General features: G+C 38.0%; 4 protein-coding genes across 5 annotated transcripts; all 4 read left to right on the top strand.

The window, feature by feature from the left end:
* Positions 1–544: 544 nt before the first annotated feature.
* Positions 545–3932, top strand: LOC113676172 (palmitoyltransferase ZDHHC23). The gene is made up of 4 exons (XM_027192791.2): positions 545–1364; positions 2169–2213; positions 2733–2900; positions 3370–3932. Exons 1-4 carry the CDS (start codon positions 706–708, stop codon positions 3614–3616), a joined length of 1119 nt encoding a protein of 372 aa, XP_027048592.2. The 5' UTR covers positions 545–705; the 3' UTR covers positions 3617–3932.
* Positions 3933–4611: 679 nt separating this feature from the next.
* LOC113676230 (uncharacterized) lies at positions 4612–14319 on the top strand. Of its 2 annotated transcripts, none has more exons than XM_089209811.1 (18): positions 4612–4796; positions 5703–5755; positions 6276–6342; positions 6470–6531; positions 6781–6820; positions 7173–7200; positions 7342–7399; positions 7512–7538; positions 7765–7833; positions 7926–7976; positions 8204–8257; positions 8640–8702; positions 9183–9229; positions 9311–9416; positions 9980–10165; positions 10458–10663; positions 10801–12893; positions 13434–14319. In XM_089209811.1, the coding sequence occupies exons 1-18, from the start codon at positions 4736–4738 to the stop codon at positions 13466–13468; spliced, it is 3306 nt and encodes a 1101-aa protein (XP_089065937.1). In that variant the 5' UTR covers positions 4612–4735; the 3' UTR covers positions 13469–14319. The 2 variants fall into 2 exon arrangements, with proteins under 2 accessions (XP_089065937.1, XP_089065936.1); XM_089209810.1 differs by having other exon boundaries at positions 7923–7976.
* Positions 14320–15060: 741 nt separating this feature from the next.
* Positions 15061–22003, top strand: LOC113676269 (cysteine protease ATG4B). Its single transcript, XM_027192906.2, has 14 exons — positions 15061–15243; positions 15726–15803; positions 16136–16234; positions 16626–16669; positions 16997–17051; positions 17193–17265; positions 17491–17570; positions 17903–18123; positions 18859–18937; positions 19182–19261; positions 19651–19713; positions 20709–20765; positions 20926–21046; positions 21142–22003. The coding sequence occupies exons 1-14, from the start codon at positions 15120–15122 to the stop codon at positions 21213–21215; spliced, it is 1248 nt and encodes a 415-aa protein (XP_027048707.2). The 5' UTR covers positions 15061–15119; the 3' UTR covers positions 21216–22003.
* On the top strand, positions 22003–26305 carry LOC113676342 (uncharacterized). The gene has a single exon (XM_027192994.2). The coding sequence runs from the start codon at positions 24269–24271 to the stop codon at positions 25757–25759; it is 1491 nt and encodes a 496-aa protein (XP_027048795.2). The 5' UTR covers positions 22003–24268; the 3' UTR covers positions 25760–26305.
* The last annotated feature ends 771 nt before the right edge of the window (positions 26306–27076 follow it).

The raw sequence follows: 27076 nt of genomic DNA, 5'->3' as shown, positions 1-27076 counted from the left end.
TCGATAGTTTTTCAGCCTTTTTTTTCTTTATCCCAAACGGCGTATCGATTACTGGCCAAGATTTCGGTAAAGGAACTTGTCTTTCTCTTCCTCGTTGGACTAATTATAACTTAGTAACCGAGACCTAGTGGAGACGACTGGATTCCTTCTTGATATTCCTATTCTAGACGGTATCTTTCAATACCCCACTGAGTGCCTCTCCTAGCTCTGGCAATAGTGGTTTTTATTGCAGGGGTAGGGGGCAGTCGGGAGAAGTTTCTGTGAGTGACGAACGGGGATGCTCGATGGAAATTTTGAACTGATCCTTCAATGTCTTAACCTTTTCGTTACCTTGGAAGTAGCAATTTCAGGTACATCCAATGCACCTCTTAAGAGGTACCACCTCCGACTACTGACCAGAAGGAATAGTTAAAGGGCGTGTGACGATTTCTTAGTAATCAGTGAACCAAGAGTCATCGGCTGACTTAAAGGACGGGGGATAGTGACGGGGGAAAGTAACGAGAAGATTATTGAACATACTTTGAGGAATGTTACACCACATTCTAAGATTTCATTTCATTGCGGGCTCAACAAGATGGCGGATGGCTAGAAGCCAAAAATGCCACACTTGTTATTTGCGGCTTAGATGCTCGGCGTTAGTTATATTTTCATAGTACATCGTAACATGGAAAGGAGGAGCCTATAGCACCTACTTCTTGGTGGAAAATGGCAACAGATCCTTCCCCTTTATGTTGTTGTGAATTTCGTAACCTTCATGGCCAAAGAACACATATACTCGCCTTCTGTTGTGAGTGCGATGAACTAGACAACGCCGTGGATCAGTGCCTCAAAGGAAACAAAGTTTCAAGGCAAAAACTGCATGATATATCTATGGTTATTTCTGATCGCATTCGTATTCCTTGGTTTAATGGCGCCCTGAAATTGGAGTTCGACTTTGTTGTTCCAATTCTTTTTTTAGGCATATCACTTTACTTTGCAAGTCACAGTCTAGTCTTGACGGTGCTAGCTCTGGTCTATGTTCCTGTCTTCATCCTTATTTATTATATTTACGTGCTCAACCAGCGTAAAAGGACCTGGTTCTTCGTAAGTTGGAATTTAGTATCTCTTGTTGGTAATTTTACTCTATATCTTGCTTATGTGGCTTCTTTCTATTCCTACCTTCATTCTGCAGTCCTTTGTCTTGGGTTTGGTCTTGTGTTGTTGTTATACTTACGAGTGATATTGTCAAGAAGACTCTTAAATACGTACGCTTTGAGTTCTAAGCCCCCTCCTCAAAACAGTGCAAATCACAATGACACGGATTATAAGGATATAAACTGCTGCTTCTGTACTGAAGGACCTTTTATCAGGGCAAAGCATTGTAGGTAGGGTATAAAGCTGTATTCTTGTTATTAGATTTAGTGGAATTCCAACATTTTGAAACAATTTAAACAGGGAGTACACCAGGAGATGTAGACTGAAGAAAACTTTGTAAGGAAATAATAACAGGAGAACATTCTCTATATCTGAATGAAAACAGCTTGATAAGTCATGAGAATTTAGGAAGGACCAACATAGGTGTGGCAGGACACAAGATGAAGCTTAAACCAAAGAGGATATGGGATAGGAGAAATTTTAAAGGGGAGACGCAGGATGAAAATTGGAAGGAAAAACCAGAATATGCTCTCTTTTGAAGGCAGAATAGGGGACAGGATGGGTATAGGCAGGATCACAGAACTCAGGTTACAAGTTACTTGACCACAGAGACATTAAGAAGTATTTATTGGCTTTAAAAAGGGGCCTAACTAATGCTCCAGTGTAGAGTGAGGTTGATAGGCCTAAATGACTCTGTGGTAAATCCAGTTTTCTCTGCGTTAGTTAAAAGTGTTTACATGACTACATAGTATCTCTGGTTTTCGTTCCTTCGTTACAATTTTCCAACAGAAGTTCACAGGTCTTTGTTCAAATGAAGACCCTTGTGGTCTTAAAGGTGCATTAGGGTAGCAGTAGTGGTGATATGTGAGTATTGACAATCTGTTTCTTTGCCCAGATGCTTTGAGATTACTGTAATTTATCTCTAATATATACCATTCACATATTGCATGGCATACATACAAACTCAGGGTCAAGGGTACGAGATTCAGTGACTCATTTATAATGACATATATTTTCTTTCTCTCTTTTTGTAGGATTTGTGGATACTGTGTTCCAAGATCTGACCATCATTGTGTTTGGTAAGAATTAATACTTGATAAAATTAGTTTTTTTTTTCACCACTTGTATTCAGGTTTCCTCTGCAGTCACCCTTTTCCTGCATTCAACATTTATTGCGTCTTATTTAACTGTGTTCACTCAAGTAACACAATCACTAAAAACATTGTAAGCTTGCCAAACTTTTCATCTGTATTTTTCAATGCCATTTACTTGAGTCATGAAAGTGAAACCAAATTCATAAGTAACAATAAGTTTTATCCAAAGGTTGCAGGATGAAAAATTAAATTAAAGTATCGTGTTGGTTCCTTCTTGACTGAAAATTCAGATGAAAGAAAACTTTCTTGGGAAAACATATGCAGGCACTTTCTTGCTGGGAGTCAGCAATTTCAATTTTCAATACAGTTCAATTTTGAATGGATATTTGCTACAACATGTTTGGTTATCAGTGAATTATCAACACAGTCTTTCCTCTTTTTTTTTTGAAATCTGGTAATGTTTTGGAGATGTATTTATCATATTTGTTATTGTTTTCCTCACAGGACAAACTGTTGTATTGGACAGCACAATCATCATTCCTTCCTTGCTGCTATAATTACTTTTGTGGTTACTGGACTATGGGGAGTCTATCTATCTTTTTTCACTATCTGCACATCTAAAGACAACAGCATTTTCCATGTGGATTGTTCAGATGTCTATGCTAATTCTCGGTAAGTTTAGTCCAATTCTAAGTCCTCTCTCTTCTTCAAACCCGTTCTTTGGAATGTCACACAAGGAAGCATTTGGTGACATCTCAAAGAGGAGCTTCATAGGAGACAATGTCACATGGTATTTTTTGTTGAGATTGATTTAAGTGCCATCTTTTCATTCAAATTAGCAAAGGTTTCCAACTTAATTTTTTTATTTCAATATTTCCTAATAGCAAAGCATAAACTTAATTTTGACCCAAAGAGTATCTGAAGTTGTGGTTGTGTTGATTAGTTTGTCAGAGAAGGTAATTTCTCAACATTATAAGTCAAAAAGTCATATATAGAGGGGGAAAAGGATTTCACATTCTCTATATGTGATAAATGCTGCACACACCATACTGAAATAACCATTGAGAAAATGCCAAAATGTACCTGGCTTCGACCCACTTCAATAAAGCCTTTCGCTGACAGGTTTCATTTTCCTTTTCAGGTCTTCTGTTGTGTTTGTTGCATGTTGGTACACAATCATCTTCTCGTTAGGCATGTGTGGGCTTCTGTTACAACAGCTTGTATTTATTAGCCTGAATTTGACTGGTGATGAGTTCAGAAGGTCTTCTAAGAGGAAGTCATTTTGTGAAGTGATAAGGACACATAACCATAACAAAGGATTTATTAGGAACTGGATTCAATTTTTATGTCCTCAAGATATTGTCTCCATTTCTGGAGAAGTAGTTTAGAATTGTGTGGCTAGTTATAAAATCTTAAGTGTTTTAAACTAGCAGCAATGAAAAAAGGAATAGCTGATCTGCTTATGGACCTTTTTATTCTTCAAAAGGAGGAGCAGAAATAAGAGGCAAGGGCAAGGATATTAAAGAAAAAAAAAAGAAAGAAAGAAAAAGTTGTGAACAAACCAAAATAATGGCTATGAAATGAACCTAGTTTCTTACTCATTCAATTCATGGAAAGTATTTTCTGCTTTGAAGGTTATTGATTATTGGATAAATCAATTATAAGTTATTGCCTGTTATTAAATATTGACTCTGATTATAAGAATATTATGATTCATAACTTTGTATGTCAAGGGATTTTGCTATTATATTTTTGGTTTTCAACCTGACAGCACAGAAGGGAAGGGTGGGTAATCTAGGTGTGAAAACAGTGTGATTTGTGACCCTCCATTTAAAAATTCCCAGCCATGCCCTTGGGCGCATATTCTCCTCATTTTCAGAGTGAAAATTTCCTTCTCGAAAAAACACCAATAAAGCAATCATTGCAACGAAATTGGGATTTTGACCAGCATGCCATTAGGGCAGAGTACATGTGGTACTCTGCAGGTTTCTTGTTTGGTTGCCAGGTAAGTATCAATCATATGTTTAATTGAAATATCCCTTACCCTGACGAAATGTCCATGCTAAACAATTAGCCTTCTGCCATTTGATCAGAAAAAGCAAGCAAAGCATCCAAGGAGAATATTTGCTGGTTTTCTTTGAAAGGGCGCACAGCAATGCGGATGTGCTTTTCTATTCCATCTCAGCGGGCTCTTGCAGTCTAAATTACCTTCGTTACCAGTTTCTCTCTTTGAGAAATAGGACAAGCGAAAAATTTGCCGAGTGCGAGATATAGTTCGCAGAGTTTCCTCCCATTGAATAAGGAAATGAATTACTAAGCCCTCAAATCTGTAAATCGTAAATTATGGCTTATTTTTTTGGAAAAAATGCCTCTGGCCTCATCCGGTGAGACGGACAAATTTCAACCTGAAGTCGAGGTTAGCGTTTATCCGGCGCGAATCTTCGTCATTTGTCTAGTATGCCGTTGGTGGTGGTGTGAGGGAAATCTCAAACTAATTTGAGTTGGCCATGGGAAAGACTTTAGAAGAGTGTCACAAGATCCTTGGCGTGAATTATGGCGCAACAGAAGGTATTTTTTTTTAGGAATTCCTACAATTTACCAGCTGATTTTTGTGTGAATTTCGTACGTACCGGCTGCGACAGTTTGACGGTTAGCATGTTCTGTTTTTTTCCTAATTTGAAGAGTTTTTCAGCTTAAACGTCCGAATTTTAGCCAGAGTTACTTTGAAACTGATCAGTCGTGAGTTGGAATTACTGTATCCAGGGAAAGGTTCAGCCTATGTGCAATGGAGTACTGTGTGTTGTTTACTTTGTCTTCGTGTAATCGTCAATATCCTCATCAGTTCTGCATTGACTGAACCTGGCTGTAAATAGCGCAGTAACTCTTTGTAATTAAAATCTCTGTCGCTTAAATGCTTCTCGAAAGTGTATTACCTTTTGAAAGTTTACAAATCGATCGGTTTCAGGATAGATGTATGAAGGAACTAAAGAAATAGATTTATGGCCTGCGGGTAGGCTTCCATATCATGAATTTTGTAAAATTTCACCATTTCAGTTTGGAAAGTAGGAAAGAAGCTGTTACAGGGATGATAATGTTTATGATATATTCCAAAAGTGATTTAGCCCTTAAATTCCCGAGAGTACAGTTCTTACAGTATCGACTAATACAGATTTAAACAGGAATGAGATGAGAAGATCTCCGTATGGCTAACACAACGGAGAATTTCAATTCCGACGATGGGAGTAAAGGGGTTTACATACTGAAATTTATCCTTTACAATATCAATTCTTTATCCAACAAAACTGGTGGTGAAAGGGAAGAAACTTGTAAGATCAAGGTGATATCTTAATAGAATACCTTAATCTCCTAACTAACTAACAAAGAAGTGTTTAACAATTGATAGAGAGGAGATTTATCATTTAGACTTGAGGACTTTGGAGTTGAAAGTATTGAAAAATTCTCTCTTTATGTCAGATGAAATCAAGAGTGCTTACAGGAAAAAGGCACTGCAGTGTCACCCAGATAAGGTATTGATACTCAGACTAGAGAGTGTGGCAAGAGTGTACACAAGTCTTTTGCTTAAGTATTCAGTTTGCATATCATTAGCATATGGTTTTATGTGGTAGTTTTAAAACTAAAAGGCAGTACTGCAGCTATATATGCATAGGTTTTCATCTCCCAGTTGTTTTGCCTTTGGTAGATGCTGCTAAAAGTGACTGCACTGACAAAAAATCTTCATGGATTCTGCCAGACTCTGCAGACTGGCCTGATACTGTACCTTGCACTATAAATGTGATATCAAATCCATATCTCCAGCTGGGACAATAAATATATGTTATTCCTAAGAGGATCGTATGTGAATATTTTCTGAATAGTTAGTGTATAAAAGACTGTTAGGAAGTTAAATTTCTTGGCAAGAATATGTTTGTTTCATATAATGTAATGAAATAAACTCAGATTATAGTACTTACTGAATGAGTTTCTAGCTGTCTCCCCTCTTATGTGTGCGGTTGTAGCTCTGTACTAAAATATTCATTTATTTCTTAGAATCCTGATGACCCCTTGTCAACACAGAAATTCCAGGAGTTAGGCCATGCATATCGACAACTGACTGGTAAAGAGAGAATTGACTCTGTTCCAATAATACATGGATCAAACAAATTTCATAGAGAAAAAATTTGGCTATGAATTTAATTAAAACCAACTGCAGAGTCTGTTAATCATTTTTTTTTTGTGTTAAGGGGATGAAGATGATGACAGTGACAATGATTACAAAGACTATGACATGGATCTGTGGAAAAAGGTAAAATCTGAACTCCGAGTTTGTTGTATAGAGATTGAAACAAAAAGCTAACAAAGAGCATTCTAGAAAAGCAGTAATATGGGAAATATTAATAAAACTGATCATCTTGAAACAAGCTGTATGGAAGAGGATAGTGTTTTCAGTCTCTTGTTATTTGAAACATTATATTCTTTTTTAATCTTTTATCACTGTTGTCTGTGAGTTGTGTCATAATTGTTAAAAAACCCATACTAATTCTTTTTTCATCAGTTTTTCTTCTTTTTATTCAGAGATGAGTTCATCCAAAGAGGTAACAGTATTTTAACTTTTCCTGGTTTGCACTATATAAAATAAAATATTCCTGTGAATAATAAGTCCTTCAAACTTGTACCTCAAACTGCTTCCAGGTAGCAATGAATTACTGACAAGAGAAAATATCCTTAAACCTATTATTACAATAAACTACTTTTTTATTTTAACCCTGCTACCCCACTGGAAATTTCTGTATGAGTTTGAGTCTAGCTCTTTGGAAAATTTTTGCCTTGACAACTTCCTCTCTGTTGGTATTTCAAACAACTTTCCTTGTAATTGTTTTGTATGGCATTGTCGCAACTGTAATTTTAAGCTAAGATTTACATTCCCTTTTTTTTTTCCTCCTATAGTTTGTTGCCAGTGCAGCAGATGTGTAAGGTAATATGTGCAATTTAAAACTTTAAACTTAAAATGTTCCTAAAATTCTTTTAAATTTTGTATTAACATATTTGATATGTAATGTATTTGGGAAGCTTTAAATATTAATAGGATATGTTTCCTGTAATACCTCTTTTGCAGATCAAGAGAAGAAGAAGAAGATGATGATGATGATGATTTCCTAGCTTCCCTTGTAAAGGTGCACAACACAAGATCAAATTGTAAAAAAAATTTTTTTAATTTAAATCACAGACGTATTTTCACACCCTGTTGGAAATTGATATTTTTGTTCCTTTTTTTGTAAATGATAGGAGCAGGATGAAGACTTCACAGAAGAAGTATGTGTTGAGTTTTAAAACTAAAATTATCATGGGCCAGTAGAATTTCTTTGTCCTTTAGAGTTGTTCAGTGAGTTGTCTTTGACTCATAGTGATGAATGCACAAATTTTTCTCATCAGTCTAGTTGTTATAGAGCCTAGAAATGAACTGCTAGAATGAATTTTAAATTTGCTCAACTGTAAGCTTAAATGTTCTGATCCTTTGTTTTTTTCCACTATGAATTAGATGGCTCAGTTCACAAGTTTTGCAAACCTCAAAGAGCAAAGAGAGGCCAATAAAAAGAAGTTCTGTGATGTAAGCATCAATGTGATTTGTAAACAACTAAATTGCACTTGATATGATTTATATATTTATTTGTATAACGATGAGGCTCTTTTTGAAAGCAGAGAAACCTGTCAAATGGAAAAATTAAACAAAAAGGAGTGAAAGGAAATCAGGCAAGAAAATATCCAGTTTTAATTCTCGCTAACTTTGACTTAAGCCAAACCTAAATACTTAATTTGTAGGGTTTTATTAGGCTTTGATGACCATGTTTACATGATATATTATTAGGTTAGGGCTGGTTATATCTTTCAGAGTTGTTATTTTGCTATTTTAGATTTCTTAAGCTAATTGCTTGAATGAGTCTCTGACATTTCTTTTTCCTTATCTTAATTTCCCTCAGCCAAAGTTAAAGAATAACAAACAACTTAAAGCAGAACAATGGAAACGAGAAAAGGTGTTTAAAAATACATTACTGAAAACTCCTTTAGATTTGCTGCTTAATTTAAACTGTAAGCTGATGCCCAGCTTAGCCTCTAGAGCTGTAGCCTCATTGTGGCACTGAAGGATGTGTTGTGGATGCCTGTGTGTTCAAGAAGCCTAGCAAAGCAAGCATGTAAGAGGTTTGTTAGGTTTGTTGGGGTCTGGCATCAGATTCTCACAAACCTGTAGTCCAATTGAATTTTGCTTGAATGCTTTGCAGAAGTGATGAGAGCCTGCTCGTAGATTTCTAGAGTCAAAGAAATAATTAACAGAGAAGTGGGTGATTGAGCTGAGAAAGAAATAGGACTCATGGTTTCATTGCAATTTTCACATGTACTATTTGTTTAATGCTACAGGAAATATCTGAAATAGCAGTCCAAACTAAAGGTGTAAATCAAACTCTACAGCAAAAGCATAAGGTAAGATTAATATACAGTGACATTTTAAAGGTACTGCAGGACCAAAGGCTGCCACCCCCCCCCCCTTTAACCGCCACCCACCACTTAATAGTGGTTTTCTGTCATTGTTCATTTTAGTCTTGTGGATGAGTAATGTTCAGACATATCATGTGGTGGCTTTAGACAGAGGTCACTTCTTAATACATTAATTCTTCCTTGATGATTTTTTTGTTCAATTGCATGTCCTTTTCAACTCCTGGAGTGCCACTCCACTCCAAGGATTGCATCTGTGTGGTTGAAAACCAGTAAAACTGAATTTGTGAATCTTGGCTTAATCCAATTCTTCAAATGAAAGTCCAATATTGAAATGAACATTGGAGTCAATATTTCAGTAAGCAAACTCAAATTTGGTTCCTCTTACAGACACTTAACCAGGCATCAACTCTGATTTTACCATATGATTACTATGGATCTTTTTCCCTTGTTTTGTCCTCATAACAGGCTTTTTCTAGAGATTCTAAAACAAAGACACCTACGCAGCGTAGAAGGTATGGAGATGACATGATCAAGAGATCAAGTAGCCTATGGATGAGTAATGTGATCATAATGCTACTTTATGTACTTTGTAGTTTTGATCATCTTGGCAATGTTTACTTTGGTCAAGAGAAAAATGTGAAAGAACTCAGTGATGGTGCTTGTAACAAGAGGAATGCAAGGAAAAAGAAGAACAGGAAGGTATTTGTCATTTGTTAAGTCTAAGGTCACTTGCAGTTTTTATTTTAGACTGGAAGAGAGATGAAATGTAGAGGTGTTTAGTGCATGATGTCTGGTACTTTGGCATATATTAGCTCCCAAGAATCTTATGGCTGCTTCTCTTTGTTGCTGTTAAAAACCTCTGTCACCTAAAACCTGAATGCTTACTGAAGTTGCACATTTAAGGATATCACCTGCTTTAAGGGAGCTCAAGACTAAAAGTTCCTTTTGCAGCTGCCAATTCAAAAAATGTGCTGTTTCATCGACTTCAGCACACCCAACCTCTTTAATGTTAATTCTTTTTTAAAGTTGTATCCTTATGTTGATTTATTGGGAACTGTGGTTATTTTTGCTTGTGTAATTTCTATATACTTAACTAAGCAATATTATCCTAAAAAGCTATGTCACAAAAAGAACATCATGAAGAAAATATCCTCCAGGAAAATTGAGAATACCTTTCAATTTTAGAAGAAGAGACCACAAGATTACTGCTCTGTAATTCTGTGGTTTTAAGACAATATACAACGGTATTTTGAACTTTTCAGAAATCATCATCAAGACATCAAGATGACAAAGAAACAAGCTCCAAATCCACAACAACTGTTCCTGAGCAGAAATTTGTTCCAAACGTTTTCAGAAATGTCACAATCAAACCAGAAACAACGCGGAGACAAGATGAACTTACGGGGAGGTTACCATGTTACACAAGTCAGAGAAGTGTTTCAGGCAAGGTACATTACGTAGTATAAGTACAAAGAGCATCATCGATCTCCTTGTCATTTTATCATCGTCTAACAGCTATTCAGTCAGTCAGCCAGTCAATTATCTACTTCAATTTAAAACAAGAAGAAAAAAGGAAAAATAAATTCAAGGATGAAATCAAACCGTAATATTATTCACATTTCTCACGAATTCCAACTTTCTGGGCAAAACTGTGAAGGACCAAACGGTTCTTTAGAAATTACATCAAGGTTTTTTTTAGCTATCGAACTTTAAACCTGTAATTCTTTTTATTTTGGGTAGCAAACTGGAAGAGTATGGTATGAGTATCCAAAATTCGGCCCCGCCCCATCCAGACCAAGTTCTGTTACGAACGTGTGGCAGAAAAGACAAGAGAAACAGATGCTGCTGGCGGAGCTACAGCCTTCTGATCAAAATGATGAAGAATTACAGCTACAAATGGCCTTGGAACTGAGCAAGAAACAAGCAGAAATTGACGAGCAACAAAGGTTAGAAACTTAAAAAAATAAAGTAACAAGAACACCTGCAAACGGTCATGAAAAATCAGGGAATATTATATCTTTAAAGAATACAACTCTGAAGAAATTTGGAGTTTGACCTAAACAATTTTCATTTTTGTTCACAGAGAGATCACCTTACTGGAGAGACAGATGGAGGAAACACTCCAGTTGGAGAAAAAACTTAAATGTCAATCCAGCAAGGTAGAGATTCAAGCCAAACAAGCCACTGTTATGGGTCATGACAGTTTTCCACCGCTAGTGGGACATGTTGATGATGAGTGGGTGCTACCTTCGAGCGGTGAGAATAAGGGCGATGGAAACGAACAAGAAAAAAATGACTCCAGAAAATTTGCTCGCAACAGGGGCGATGATGACAATGATAGTAGTACTGAGACCTTAGAACGGTGTCACAAGTCCAAACCTGAATCCAAGATGGAGCACTTAAGAAAAGGAAGCGTTGAGGCGAATGGAGTAAATGATAGGACAATGTTTTTAGGCAAGTCGCACTTTCAATCGCCACAGCTTTGCCGAAGACACGATTCTGAAACCAATTCTTGTCCATACGGGAAAAATTGTTGCTTGGGTAAGCACTGCAAGTACTTACATCCGTCATCGATTGACAACCGTAAAAGATCAAAATCAGGTGAATTTAATTTGGGCAGTCAAGATCAGTGCGATTCTAAGGTTATTGACAGGGATAACAGATCAGAGCCAAGCAGCTTAACGGGAAAACAAATGCAATTAGTTGCGTCTTGTGAAGGGGTGGATAGAGAATCGGAACCCTGCTGTGGATTACAGAACTATGGAAAATCAGATGATGTCTTCATACAATCTACTGGCTTTTATACGACACAGAAATCTCGCTATGTTGGAGAGACGGACAATCCTAACACCGCGTTGAGAGAGGAACATAATGAGTGCGACATAGGTACCAGTGAATTTGAGAGTGTAAACCAGTGTTCAAGATTCGACATTCCTGTCAGTAAGTCAAAGACATTACTGAACAACAGGTTTTCATTATGTGAGGGGACAACTGAAAATAACAGCAATGATGATCAAACAGGTCTCTGGAACAAGAAATACGCACCAACAGGGAATCCTCAGAAAGATGCCAAATGTGGTTCAATCTTGTTTAAAAAATCCTCGTCAGGAGCAACATCAAGTGCAGCCATTACTGTTACAGCTCCAACTGTGTACGTTGTTGCAGACTCTCAGTTTCCTTTTGGAGCACCTGCTGGTAAAGGCCTCCACCAAGCAGCTTTGGGGTTACGATCTAATGCCAATCTTTCAAGTGAACAGAAACCACAGAATTCACCGGGAGCCTTTAACCAGTCTTCGAGTTCGGTTAACAATAGTGAAAGACAGATTACAGCAGCCACAACAAAAGTAATGACTCAAAGCCGGAAAGAAACCTCTGCAGGTCCTGGTCCTGGTCCTGGTATTTCTTTACTTCAAACTGCGTCAGTGTCGTCTGAAATTCTGCCAAGTCCACGCTGTAGTTCTAGTACTTCTCTGCAAACCCCAGCAGCCATTCAGACTACGACTACTAATATTTTCCCGGTATTTCCTGGTTTTCCGTTTCTTCCATTTGCCAGTGTTTATCCTTGTATTAATCCAGCAAATGCTGCTGCTTCTGCAAGCCTGATGTCGGGATCGACAGACGAAATATCCTTTCCAGTGACATCTGGAGCATCTAGTCAGCATGAAGGATCTTTCGTCTCGAACCAAGTAATACTACGAGCTCACCTAAAGGCTGGTCTCAGTGGTGGCTTGTCACCCTTAGGCCAGGTTCTTCCAACGCAGAATGCCCCATTAATAATGGCTGCGGAAGGAAGGAGTGAGTTAGTGCCAAACCTAGCGCAGCTCTCCGAACCGGACGACCTTAGTGAGCTCCAGTCTCCAACCTCAATGCTACTAAAGCCATTTAATGTCCCATTTCCATTAATCAACCCTCTATCATTTGTTAACATCAGCACAGGGATGGCTTTAGGGACACCATGCTCAGTGCTTCAGAATGGCTGCCAAACTAGTTCTACCTCTGTGCTAACTGCCCCAGCTCAGGTGCAAGGTAATGATAAAACCAGAAAGCAGTCCAAAGTGGAGCAAAAAGGAACGGGTGTTAACACTCCCACGAAGGTGAAACGTGAGTTTGGAAAGGAAGATGACGCTTCTGCTGGTTTTGGCGGGAAAACGAAGATGCTTAGAAGACCTATTACAAGTGAGTGTAGGATCTTGCTAATCTTTTAACTCCCAAAAGTGATTAACATGCAACTTCTCCCAATAATATCCATACATTATTGAGCAAACAGGTAATGAGATTACTTAAAGTTATCAGGAAGATGTTATCTGGATATAAACTCACAAGGAAAGGTGTAGCAGTCAGAGGGGAGAATTAACAATCAGATCTTTGGAGTTAAAGTGTCGTGATACAGTGATCAGAAGAAACAGTAAACAATCTGAAAAGACAAGAGTATCAGCTAAAGAGAAAGAGGAAGTTTCACGATTAATTTACAAGGAATCCATTCTGATTGCTTGAAGGGAGAAAGAGTAATCGACATGATTTTGTAGGGCTCTTGAAGAAAAATTTAAAACGTTAATGTGAGTTTGTACTATCAATCACAAAGGTCTGATTTGGTAGAAGCTGCGTTCTGGCTAAACGATCTTGTCGCACCATTATTTTAATTGAGTTTTCGAGGCCGCTGCTTTGTTGTTCAGTTCGTTTACATTCATTGAATTTATTTGTCCTCTTCGTCTACAGTTCCTATGGTGATGCAGCAGCAAGCATCCAAGTAAATTTAGAGATTTTCATACATTTTGAGAAATGGCAGTACTTCCTTGGTGAGCAACAGGTGACAAGGCCGCCATACGAAACTCGGAAAATAGTATCAAGACGAATCAATTTCCCAATCAAAGACAGTTTGATACAGCTGTTGTTTGAATTTCGAAAATGATATTAAGTGCATGGTAAAATACATCGATTGTATATTAAGTTTGAATATTAATTGTTGATAAATAATGTTGCAATTCGTATTGTCTCTCACGGGAAAAGGCTACTATGTTAGAAAATAGAGATATTTATTGACGAACATCTGAAAACTTAAATCAGAACAACAGACCAGAAGTAATATTTGATGGTTATCTTGAAATGACGCTTCGACAGACGCTTATACTCTCAGAAGGGGTATCACAACTTTGCAAATACATGTATTGGGTTTGGTTTGGTTTGGTTTGGTTAGATCTTTTAGTCGTTACAGTTGAAAAAGTTTTCGATTTGACGTGGAAAAAGGCTTACGGAATAAACTCAGAACACTCAATCAGGAAACACTACCGCAAGTTTACCCTCTGATTCATTTCACTTTTCCTCAAATCTCGTGTAAGGAGATTCTCCTCATACACACCCCGAAAAACAAAAAAAATACCCCCTAATCACCACGAAAGCACATATTTTTACCGCTTTTCAAAGTGGCGGGCGAGCCTATGCATCTCCAATTTCAACTGACATAAATCTTCTCGTGAGTGTTCCGTATCTCAAATTATTTTGTATTAACTCCTAAGGGAAGTTTTGGAATTATTTTGCCTCTAACTTAGGAATTGCCCTTTGTGTGACAGAGAAATAAAAATAATGATTCACTTTTACTTATGAATTTCATTGTTGTTTCTGATTGCTTTGATGAAAAATGCTGAGATCTGACAATTTCTTTTGCGTATGTTCCCCTGGTTATTTTCGAAGCAATTCCCAGAAGTCCATAGGGAACTCAAAAGGATGCAGGCCAGTTGGACCAGCCTTTTGTCTCATTTAAACTGCAGACATTCAGATTCAATTATACAGGTTTGTGTGCAGGGAAAGTTCATGCAAAGTCATGCGCATAAACAAAAATATTGTTGTCAGTCAGATGTAGATTTTTTCCTTATTTGAGTTCTCTTACAGTTTTAAGCCATTCATTGTGGTACATTGGTCTGTATGTCTAACATCGCCAACTATTCTGTCAGAGTGCTGAGTCGCCTAATAAGTCTAATAACAGTGCACGGTTATAAACTCAACTGAATAAAAACGAGAGCCTCTTTTGTCATGAGATTTTGAACGATTAGTAGATTTATACCAGAGCGATTGGAATTAATCGACTACGATTTCTGTGTTTGCTGATTTGGGCCATACAACACCTTTGTTCCCCTTTATTCTGCGTGACGAGCCCGAACAACAGTTGCGAAGGAGGTTAGTTTTTAAGGCTTGAAGGACACGGTAATAGGTAAAGAATAAACACACTTGTTCAGTTTTCTCTGATTATGTCCTCGCGGACTCGCTAGTAGTGAGAATTTTGATATATTGCAAGTTACGCATCGCGTGACCTCCAAGTACTTTACCCCGACGGGAGTAGGGTAAGCCCATCACGGTCAAGGTACTGGAATCGACAATGACGATGTTTTGTAAACTGTAAAAAGAAACATGGCGGGTCCGATTATGGACACTGCTTGTATTACATATGAAGGGGTTTCTTTTGAACAAGATCTATTCCCAAGAACTAAAGAGCCAATATGGATTCTTGGAAAGAATTACTCTACCAACAAAGGTAGAGATAACTTCACTTTCAACCCTGATCTCGTGAAAACTCATATTTGCCACAACGCAACTCTGCTGTAAAATTTTTCATTTGCTTTGTTATTGTTTGGGCGTCAGCATTAACTCCTGCGTTATCTTGAGGATGCATTCATGCGCTAATCTACAGTAACTTATTTAACTCGTGCTGCTGATGTGTTTCATTTCTTAATTGAAACCTTTTTGCGGAATGGCAATTGAGACGTTTCAGTTTTGTACAGAGATGAATAATTTTTTTTCCGAATGTGAAGCGAAAGTAGATATTTCCGTTTTTGTTGTAGATATGCAGTGTTTGCGTGGACTTGATTGTAACCCATGCCTGACTTGTTTATTTAGCCATGATTCAGGAACCTAATGGTGTCAATGCAAACAACATTTAAAAAATATATTTTAACATCATTTTACTAGTAGAGGATCTAAATTTACTTAGGCTTTAACTGTTTTTTTTTATTTCAGGAGAAGATTCAATTCACATTCTAAGAGATATTAGGTCTAGAATTTGGTGCACATATAGGAAGAATTTCTCAGCAATTGGTGGGTAAAATAATTTAATTTTTGTCTTGAAAATGAGACGTCAATGAGTTGTCAACCTTATCATCAGCCCCTTGAACTCTGGTTCAAGAGGTCCAAGCCTATGTGTTATTTCACCTGTCAATATAATTGGTTCCCAGAAAATAAAAAAGTTAGAAAAAAACTGAAAAATTCTTGCTGGTGGCTTGAGAGAGACAGTTATCTCAATGTTCACAATTAAATGCCTTGTACTGAAGAAACAAGGTCAAGATTTGACATGACTGGTGTGTATGACTAGGAGTCACACTTTTTTTGTCCCTTTTGGCTATTTATAATTCTTCTTGTCTGTCCCACAGGAGGCACAGGGCCAACTGCTGACAGTGGCTGGGGGTGTATGCTGAGATGTGGACAAATGATTCTTGCAGAGGCTTTGATTTACAGACATCTTGGAAGAGGTCAGACTTCATTGAATTCTCTTGAAACCATAATTATATATGATAACAAGTATAACACAATGAAAGTTGTAGTAACCTAACCCTAAGCACCACTACAAGCTATCTAAAAACAGAAACTTTCTCTCATCCACTTAGTGGCCACATAGGATAGCCTACATTGTAATCAAAGACAATATTTTTTAGCAAAAGTAAATTGTTGTTTAAAACTGCAAAATTCTGTTGTTTATCGGTTATCAATTTTCACTCTCAGTTTATTGATTAGCATCACTTAACATGAAATATGTTCATTGGATATTTTGTGAAGTGTTGATTGGGCTATTTATAGATTTTCCTCTTCTCATACAAGCTAAAAATTAAAAGAACCTGTAATGAGTTTTTTTATACTTTATAGACTGGCAGTGGGAGCCTGATGACAATAATGTTGTTTACATGCAGGTATATTAACCCACTTTCACTTTCAAGATCTGCAGCCTAATTCTCCTTACTATTTTCTATACCTTTCATTTAATGTTTGTTCAGAGAATTACATGTTGACTTAAATTAATTGTGGGATTGATATTTTTTTCTTTTTTTTCTCATCGCCACCCTCCTTGATATGCAAGGGAAATGACTTCTTAGTCATTCCCAGGAGTTAAAGGGTTAACTAGGACTTTCTCCTTATTAATATGTGAATTAAGTTAAAGGCAGAATATTGATTTTTAGTACTGTGACATAAATGTGTGATAGATGACAGTTATTGAATTTATTATGTATGATTATTAGATTTTACAGAATTTTCTGGACAAGAAAGATAGTTTATATTCTATCCATCAGATAGGTGGGTGAAACATGACAATGATAAATTTTATAACTCCTTTAAGTACAAAATGGAATGATGAACTCTTGACACAAACTGATATTTACTGATATATTTTACTGATCTTTGCAAAAATTAAAAAATCTTTTATTCTGATATCAGCTCAAATGGGTGTATCTGAAGGCAAATCTGTGGGGAGTTGGTTTGGACCAAACACTGTTGCACAAGTACTCAAGTAAGGTCACACTATTCTCTCAGTCCAGATTGTACAGCCCTACTCTGTACAGATATAATAACAGTTTCCTAGTTTTGGATGTGCCACAACATAGAATTTTAAAATTGTTTATTTTTTTAATTTGTTATGTGCACTCTTAGGACACAATGCTTTATACTAACTGTTGCATGATGGATTTACATTTTAAAATCACTTGATCAAATTATGGTTCTTCTTGATCTGCAGAAAACTAATGTGCTTTGATGACTGGAGTTCCCTTTGTATTCATATTGCCATGGACAACACTGTTATAATTAATGATATTAGTGAGTTTTAACAGTAATTATTCTTTATAACATAAATGATTTAATTTGAAATGTCTTTGGCTAATTCTTTTGTTGGCCTTTCCTGTGCCTTTCTTGAAGGTGGGTATAAAGGTTTTCTGGAATCACACGATTATTATTCTAGTGTTATTCTAAATCATTGCATGATGTTATATCTAAGGATAGAAACTGATGTGAAAAGCAAGTTATTTAACCTTTCTGTGCAAGGACACCCAAGAGATCTCAAAAAATATCCACACAAGCAAATATTTCTATCAAACAACATTCAGTTCTACGCTAATCTTCAAGTGTAAATAACCTTTTTATTCCTTTAGAAACTCTTTGCAAAAGAGATTCACCAACAAAGACTCATGGAGAAGCAACAAGCTACAGCCGTACATCGGCCGGGGTTGGAAGACAGAGAGGAGCAGCAGGTGGATCAGAAACAAAGGATGGCACAAAACACAGACGACAGGGCTGGAGACCTCTTTTATTGTTTATACCACTTAGATTAGGGCTGTCAGAGATGAATTCTGTTTATAATGAGCCATTTAAGGTGGGTACAATAATTTTTCACCTACTGTATGATTGATTGTTAAATCAAAGGCTGTAATGACCAAAATGTTCCTGTCTGTATGGCGGATGACAAGATAGAGGCTTGGTTTTCAATACCATAAAAGTCTGAAGAAAATTATTCTGAAAATTACAGATGGCTCCAAGAGGATGAAATGGATATGACTTGGTCACAAGGTGACCTGTTCCTCTCTCTTTCTACTCAAATTGGAATTTTATCATTATTATTAAATTGCTTGATTAACAGTGTGGTGTCAGTATACATATGACTTGCCTTCTGCACTGCCTCCCCACCTTGCTGTCTAGGAGTGTAATCTTGGTTATGTTGTAATGAGTGTGGGTATTCTGTGACAGACTAGCTCGAGTATGGACGGGAAGTAGAATTACTGACTAAAAAGTCACTCAATGATGAGAGAATTGGGATAAGCTCCAGCCATTGTATGCCATTATGTGTGTCCCGTAGGCTGCAATGCAAAATTATTTAGGCCATGAGCAGTCCCCTTTTCTCAGCATTGTTCATTGAACAAACATCATAGTTTGTAAAAATGAAATCCAGAGCCATTCGAGATCTGGAAATGGGTTGGTGCTCTTTTTCAGCCGCTTTCTCCCTGTTTATTTTTGTGAGGTACCAATGCAAATTCCTTTCACTTACACACTAGAAAACTTAGAAGAAAGCGCTTATTGTATTCTTAAAGTGATGACTTTTGTTGTTTTTCAGGCTTGTTTCACATTTAGGCAATCAGTGGGCGTTATTGGAGGAAAACCCAACCATGCGTATTACTTTATAGGATATTACGGTAACTATTTTTAAATGTTCTGTTACTACAATGTTTTTCAGCAAGTGATTAGAGGCAGTCCAAAGATCTGGAGAGGAGTTTTTTGCACATTCAAACATACGATTATTTTATCCTTCAGTGGAATCTATTTCTTAAGTTTTACTTAATTGCATTTACGTTTTTGTCACCCCCGTGTGAGATCGGTAACGTTTCCAGCTTGCTTACTTGAAGATGACTCACTTTCTTTTATTTCCTCTGACTAAAGGAAATACTCTATTGTATCTCGACCCCCACACGACACAACAGGCTGTGAACCCGGAGAAATTGAGTCAAATCCCAGATGAGGTAAGAATGTTGGTGTTCCGCACGAAACGCTTGTAGTGAATACTGTTTACGTATTCTTAGGTTTGCACGAAAAGGAATAAAAACGCCATCGTACTGTTATGGTGGTCTGAGTCGATAAAAGAAAAGATATCTTTAATGAGCCCTATCAACTGTCATTTAACAAGCTTCCCGGTTCGTTATAGAGGAGAGCCCCTCTTAACTTAATACGGGATGAGGAGATTATATGCGACGTGGGAGACACGCATCAAACTTTTCTCAAAGGGAACTCTCGCTTGTTACACTTTAGTTTTGTTTTTACCTTCTAGAAAACTAGCAACATCACGGTTTTCATTAAACTAAGACTTTACTTCGGCAATTACTCAAACTGGCTGTGTTTGTTGTACTTACAGAGTTATCACTGTGCATATCCGAGCAGGATGAACATCGCAGATTTAGACCCATCCATCGCTTTGGTAAGGAAAACATAAAATTTTGAAGTCTCTAGAACATCATGGCATCCTATATCCAACGTTTGGTGCTTCTTAAAAAATGTAAAAGCAGGGTTAAACCTTTTAAGAATGTGCGTGCGGCTTGCAGACACAGTTCCGCAACCAGCGCATCAACAATGGCAAATCTCGTCAGTCTTATTTGCATCAATCCGCGAGAGGTTTTCCTGAACTTAAGTAGTGACAGTGTAGTGGAAGCAGTGGTGAAAATTTATATTTTCAACAAGTCAGGTAACTTGCACTGAACGTAAGTTGAACCAATTTATAAAAGTCTTTAGCCGTGGCTAACGAACAGAGTCCTCAGTTCTGTGTTAATGAGAGAGATAATTAGAGATCCCTCTACTTGGAGTTTTTACGCTGATTACTGACGATTATTTTTTTTGCGTTTTGCGCCTTTACTATGAGTTTAATACCTCACGATTTCCGTGCAGAAGACCTCTCTTGGCATAATACTTCTGATTTAAAGCTTGATCATTGTCTAATCCTCTTGATACTTATGTAGCCCCTGTGCTGTTTCAAGAAGTGTTCAGATTTCCACACCTTTCTCCGATTTGATATGCGTAAGAAACTTTCTATTTCCAGGCAGAACTTCTTGTTACAAGACAAAAAAAAGAAAAATTTGATTCGAGAAACTATGCCTCGTGATAGCTTCCAGTGTGTCAGAGAGCTCGGCATTTATGTATTGATTATTATTTTGCGCGCTCACCGAACAAAGCTGAAAAACAGGAACTGGTTGTGGTTTTATGCGAGATAACAGGGGTGGGGGTACATACATTTTCCCCGCATATTGAGATATGGATAGTGACTGAAGGTAGTGTAGTGGGTCGGGAAAGGGGGGGGGTGGTCACCAAAAGATGTGCTTCATAAGGCTCTTTTACCGGTCTATTAGAGTAGCTATCCGAGGTAGCATTGTACAAATACCAGATTAGTGTCTCGTATTTAATGTTCTGTGTGCTTTGCAGGGATTTTTCTGCCATTCAGAAGAAGACTTCGATGACTTATGTCTGCAAATTCATAAGGTATGTTTTTTTTTTTTTTAAATTTATTTGTCTGTTCTGAAGAGAGCGGCTAGCGGGGCTTGGCATACAGCAGTAAGGTAATCTGTAAGGAATATAGTTGGTTCTATCGCGGCCAGGCTGATGTATTTTGTACTAAAATGACATCTTCTTTCCTTGGTAGCATATCCATTCCGGACACAGGAGACCCATGTTTGAGCTAGCAACTGTCAGACCACCTCACTGGCCGTCATTAGAAATACCGCAGAGACCTGGTGACGAATTGAACCGCAGCCAGCAGTCTGGTAAGATAGTGTGCCAGTCACTTAACGAGAGTTTACTTATTTAGCAAGCTGAAACTAAGTAACACGTATTTTCTTTGTCTTCTTTTTCCTGTTAGATTTTACTGAGCTTTCTTACGAGTCCGACGATACAAAGGAATTTGATACCGATGGAGAATATGAAATTCTGTAAACCCGCGAATTATATTTGAGTATGCAGTGGAGGAAGATTTCTTTCTAAGTGTGTCATTTGATAGCTCCGGAAATAAAATGACAACATATCTGAAGTCACATACGCATCGTATTAGTGTACGTTTTAGAAGTGTTCACAGCTTACATATTTTGCGCCATTTCCTTGTCAGAAACCATGACACGCATCAGAGAATCAGATAAAATAGAGTGTATTGAACAGCGAAAGGTGACCACAGTGATTAACTACGGAAGATTGTCTTTTTGCAAACCATTGTTCACAAAGATAGTTCCCAGCTATCTTGGAGAAGTGATAGAGGTAATAATATGTCAGGAAAAGGAATTTCACTTGTAAGTGCTTAACACTGACACAAACACGATTCAGTTTAAACTCTATAACAGTTGAATTTTTTCTCTTTTGGTGTTTAAGTTATATTGCACATCAATTTGTGGTATTCTGTTCACACCCGCCTCCAACCCTTAAAAGAATTGGGAAGGGACCCTTTTCCTTTTTTTTCTTTTTTTTTCTTTTTTTTTTGAGGACTGGGGGCGGCTGTGCATAGGTATGATACGAAATTGTTGAAAATTTTTGGTGAATTTTTTGGTAATACGGCGAAAGAAGGGCAAAGAAAACCAGTTCAAGAGAAATTTAATGTATTACGATCAATAATTATGCGAGTTGAATATATTTTAAGATGGCGTTGTTTTCTCATCAAAGAGAACAACACGTGTATATGGACATGGAAATTTATTTTTAATGTATAATTCTAAATAAAATTTCACGAAATTTTGCATCGTTGCTTGTGGTTCTTTTATGATTTGAAACCCAGACCTCTCTCAGAGATTTAAAACTCTACTACTGTGTCTCCCAGGAGACAAACTCTTGTCCAGCCTGACCCAGGATCCCTTTCGGTGAAGACGTTACACAATGTACATGTGGTTCGCGAACATTGAATATTGGATACCACCCTTTTTAAGCACGTAATGGTGCAAATTATACCACTTGAAGCAGCGCCAAACCTTTAAAAAGGATCTAAATTAAGCTTTGGCAATACTTGATAACATTTTAAAAGCTTATAAATTATCCTTAGTAAGGGCCTGAATTTATCTATTCACAGTAGCGACCCAGTTTTCCGAGCCCACACTTTGATAAAACATCTAGCGTCCGATACAAAGAGTGATATTGATGGGATCAGCGTCGGATAAATTTGATCATTTGAGCGAAAATCTGAATGTTTAGATAGAGGTGTAAGTTTTCCAGAAACCAGCCTTACAATTTACTTTTGCGATCATTTACCTCGAAGATGGCGAAACTGTATACCATCAAATTTTGTACCAATCATATATTATTCTTCTTTTTTTGTACGAACTTCACATCAATGCCGCTTTTATTTTCATGAACATTAAAATACCGATGCGAGGTGTGAAGAGGAATTCAGTCGATAACAATTTTAGTTTTTTCCGGTTGAAAAACCTCAACAGCATCTGAAGGAAGAGAAGTCTAATAACTTCTTCCCCTCTTTTCGAGAAAAATGTATAGTCACAGGGAACGTTTTCGTTGTGTGATCAATGCTTTACCGCCTTCAGTATGCCCTCTTGTTTAGTTCCATATGTTTTGGTGACGAAAAATTCCATCGCGAAATTAAATGGACCTTACCCTTCCTATCAAAGATAGCAAAAAACCACCATATTTCCAGTATCTTCGTCAAACACATGGCGCCGAAATTCTTTTTTGAGCGCAAATGTCGCAAGTTTAATCGCACGCACGACAAGTCCGGACAAGACAAATTAACAGACCCCGCAGTAGGATATCAAGTTGATTATTCCCGTTATCGTGGATGATCTTATTTTCAAGAGGAAAAGGTCGCATTCGGGGCAGTGTGCTTTAATCTCTGTCAGTCTTCAAACAAGTTTAACATCTCTGGTGGGATCTGAGAAGACTTTGTTTTGATTTGAACTCAATCCAAACACTAACGATAGATTGGAAAATATGACTAAGTATTTGAATTGTTTTCGACGAATTCGAGCCTGCGGAAATTACCTCGATATCTTTAGATCTGTGATTTTGATGGCAACGTTTTTCTCACTCGGTTGACAGCCAAGCTATGAAACAAAACAGTCTCCAGTACTGTGGCTGGTTTTGGAGGCAGGAAGCTTTCGATGTCAACAACGAGAAGTTTTAATACCAATGCGTTAAAAGTTGGCGGAATGAGATAGAGTTTGATTGAAATAAGATGGAGAAAAAGCCGACGCAAAATAAATTTTTCGCGCGGAGCATAAGAAAACAAAGACCGGAAACGTTCAACTTGCCGGAAGTTGGTTTAAAGCAATTACCATCAATAATGCCTGGAAAATTCACACCCGACTGCGACAGTTTATAATTCTATAGAGGTGTCCTTCATATGACTCCCCCTAATTGAGCAAAACAATAAAAGACTCACAAGTTTAATCAAACAATATTAGTCGGATAAACCCTTTTTACCGAGACTGAATCAAGTTTGGAAGAGATTTAGCGAGCGTTTCTTGTTAAAATCATTCAATCATGGAAAAGGCCATGTTTTGTTTTCGGCCTGGTTATCATGTGTTTGACACGGTCCGGATATTTCAACAAGTTGCTTCGGAAGCTATATTACATAGCCCCCAGGGAATAAAACAAATAATATGGCATACGAAGTTAAGGTTCAAGGAGCATTTGCCAATGATCCTACTCCTCTTAAGCGGTAATGTTTTGTTTCGTTCTTTTTTTTTATCAGATCTTAAATCGATCATACGTGTGGAAACCATAAGCTAGTCATTACCACGCCTGTACTGTAATGGTCCGAGATTAGTGCCGCATATAACGCAACGAGATCGCTGATTGGCTGGGTCTATTGTCGCGCTGTCAGTCGATACAATCGCCAGCCAATGGCAGATAAACATCAATTTACCCCCAATGGCTTCATGTGTATAGCGAGTAGTTTTCATTGCTGGGTCGTGTGAAGAAGTCAACAGTCTTGGTTGAGTGCAGATTTGGAAGTTTTTTCTTATTAACTCGTGCTAATCACGCGCGTGAGAAAAATGGAAGCAGGACCGCTAACGCGAAATTATCCGAGTATTTATGAATGTTTGACGAGCCATAGTTCCTCCATACCTCCGTTTGGACTTCAGAGATCTGTAATTCCTGATAACGTAGAAATTACTCAAGACCCAAGCCATGGTTTTACGTACGCTGAGTCTCCCATGCATTTGCCGAGCTTGAGGACGGGCGCGCACGATTTTATCCACACACTATCAGGGGGTGCCGCTCAAGGGGCATTTAACCTGCAGACCAATTATCCTGTCCCAGCGGCGTATTCGACGTTGGCTGCCCGTGGAAGAGAGTTCCTGCTACGCCGTGAACACACAGTAACGCTTCCCTCGGTATCGTTACCAACTCACACCATCTCCGCGGACGTGACAACTTCGTCGGCGAATCTTGTTGTTCCACCACCGCCCCCTTCTGCGTTTCAACAAACGATCTTCACAACAAGCAACGCTGCGCTCCATGCCATAAATATCCCGAGTTTTTCAAGCACCACGGCTCCACCGCTGCCGTCGCAAACGTTTGGACAAAATGCGCAACACGCCGCCAGTTTCACCAACTCAAGTCTCTCGAACGTTCAAGCGTCACCAGCATCTGAAAGCAGCAACAGTAGCGGTGATTCGTCAACAGAGACCTCTCGTGTAACGGTGAATATCGGTGACCCTCAAGGAAGTATTGCATTGCCCCGTCCAAGCCCGCTAAATGCAATGAAAGCTAATTTTGTTCCCTCACCCAATAACGTTGTACCGTCCATGGAACTCTCATCTAACGGCGCGTTCTTCCGTTATATAAGACCTCAGGAAAAGCAGGAGTTTGTGTGCAGATGGACTCTTTTGCGGAACAAAATATCTGTTCCTTGCGATAAGAATTATCAGTCTATTCAAGATCTGGTAAAACATCTTTCTCTGGAACACGTTGGAGGGAGCGATGGAAATTCCTCCCACGTTTGTCTATGGAGCGATTGTCACAGGGAAGGCAAGCCGTTTAAAGCCAAATACAAGCTTATCAACCACATTCGGGTCCACACTGGAGAGAAGCCATTTTCGTGCCCTTTCGCAAACTGCGGTAAAACGTTTGCTCGCTCGGAAAATCTCAAAATACATAAGCGCACCCATACTGGGGAGAAACCGTTCGTGTGTGAATTTCCTGGATGCAATCGTCGCTTTGCCAACTCGAGCGATCGGAAAAAGCATTCGCACGTTCACACTGCTGACAAACCGTACCTTTGCAGAGCGCCGGGATGTGGGAAAAGCTACACACACCCCAGTTCTCTTAGAAAGCATTTAAAGATGCACTTAAAGACGGCTAATGGCGATCTTTCATTGGACAGTAACGACAGCATGGCGTTCATCTCACAGGCGGAACTACAATTGAACAATGCTAACGCTTCTAGAAACATTCAGCCATGGCTTGCGTTGTCTCAGCAATCAACAAAAAATCCTAGTGCATCGAATTCTTTGGGTGTGAAAATAGAGCCCTCGAACTAAATTTAACACTGACAAATCTGAGAATAAGACATTGTGAGTAAACGGGACAGATCCAGTGCTGTTCTCACAAGTTTCCTTTATTATTCAGTTGGAACTCTACTGAAGGGCATATGAGACATAAGATATGATGTAACGATTTTTTACGTAAACGGAAATCGTTTGTTTTACTTCGACTACTATTTAAAAGCAAGAAAGATCCGAAATGTTAATTCTTAATTCAAAGGAAATCTAGCAATATTAGTTTCGTTTTAATTCTCGCACACAAAGATGAAACTCGCCGCGACTGTTCTAGTGGAAATGATGCCCGCTCGATTAGTTATGTGTTAATTCAAATCACGTTTATTGTAAATTCCTACGCCTAATTTGTGTGGAATCATATTTACAAAAATAAAATGGATATCATCGTTCGCGGTAAGAGTGTCTTAAAGAATAACATAGATGTTCATTTTCAAAGAAGGAAAAAAATTTATTTTTCAATCTATTTTTTCAGGCTCACATCCAAGCTTGTAAAACACAATACAAATAAAGATAGTAATGAGAGACGTATCCTGTGTCTGTGAATTTTATAACGATGTTTGACTTAAGGACCAGTTACTGAGTAACCTAGGGTGGGACGGAAATACATGTCGACACTCAATAGCATATTATCTGATGTTATATTGGGAACTTACATTGGGGGGTAGAACCCACGGGATACCCTTATGACTCTCATCTCCAAAAAGACTGACTTAAACAAACGCGATTTGCGAGATCGTCTTATTACATGATCTGTAGGGCCAGGTTCAAGTTTCTGAGATAAAAACAGTGTGGATTTAAAACTCGTAGATCATTGGCATATCACACGTACACCAACTAATGTTAAAATAAGGACCAAACGTGATCTGTGATAGCCAACATTTCAGCACTCTTCTTAAGTTGAATAAAATCCGCGCTTTAAAAGTTAGCTTTATGACGTAAGTACTGAAGTTAGCCGTCAGCCAGAGTCCTTTTTCAAAGCACTTGACTGGTTCCTTTACAGTATTGTTGTAGACCTGAATTTCTTTATCGCCAAAATGCGCTGCGCTCTCTTTGACAACATAGAATGTTGCTTCCCCCCAACTGCGGGTCAAGATGTGGTTTGTTCAGTTCTTCCGTGTGTTTTGACTGTGTATTTAAATCACTTTTCAAACAGGCCACCAAAGGATTGACGCGTGGCAAACCCGAATTCATTTCAACTTTATTATTTGTAAGCTCCACCTGAGTTTTCAATTCAATCATGACTACAAGCTGCTCAATTAATAGATGAATGTCTGGTGCAACAGAACACATGATTGTCGT

This window comes from Pocillopora damicornis, chromosome 6 (assembly GCF_964200805.1).
Source record: "Pocillopora damicornis chromosome 6, jaPocDami1.2, whole genome shotgun sequence".
Classification (NCBI taxonomy): Eukaryota; Metazoa; Cnidaria; class Anthozoa; order Scleractinia; family Pocilloporidae; genus Pocillopora; species Pocillopora damicornis.
The sequence above is the reverse complement of the archived record's forward strand: the minus strand, read 5'-3'. Positions and strand labels throughout refer to the sequence as shown.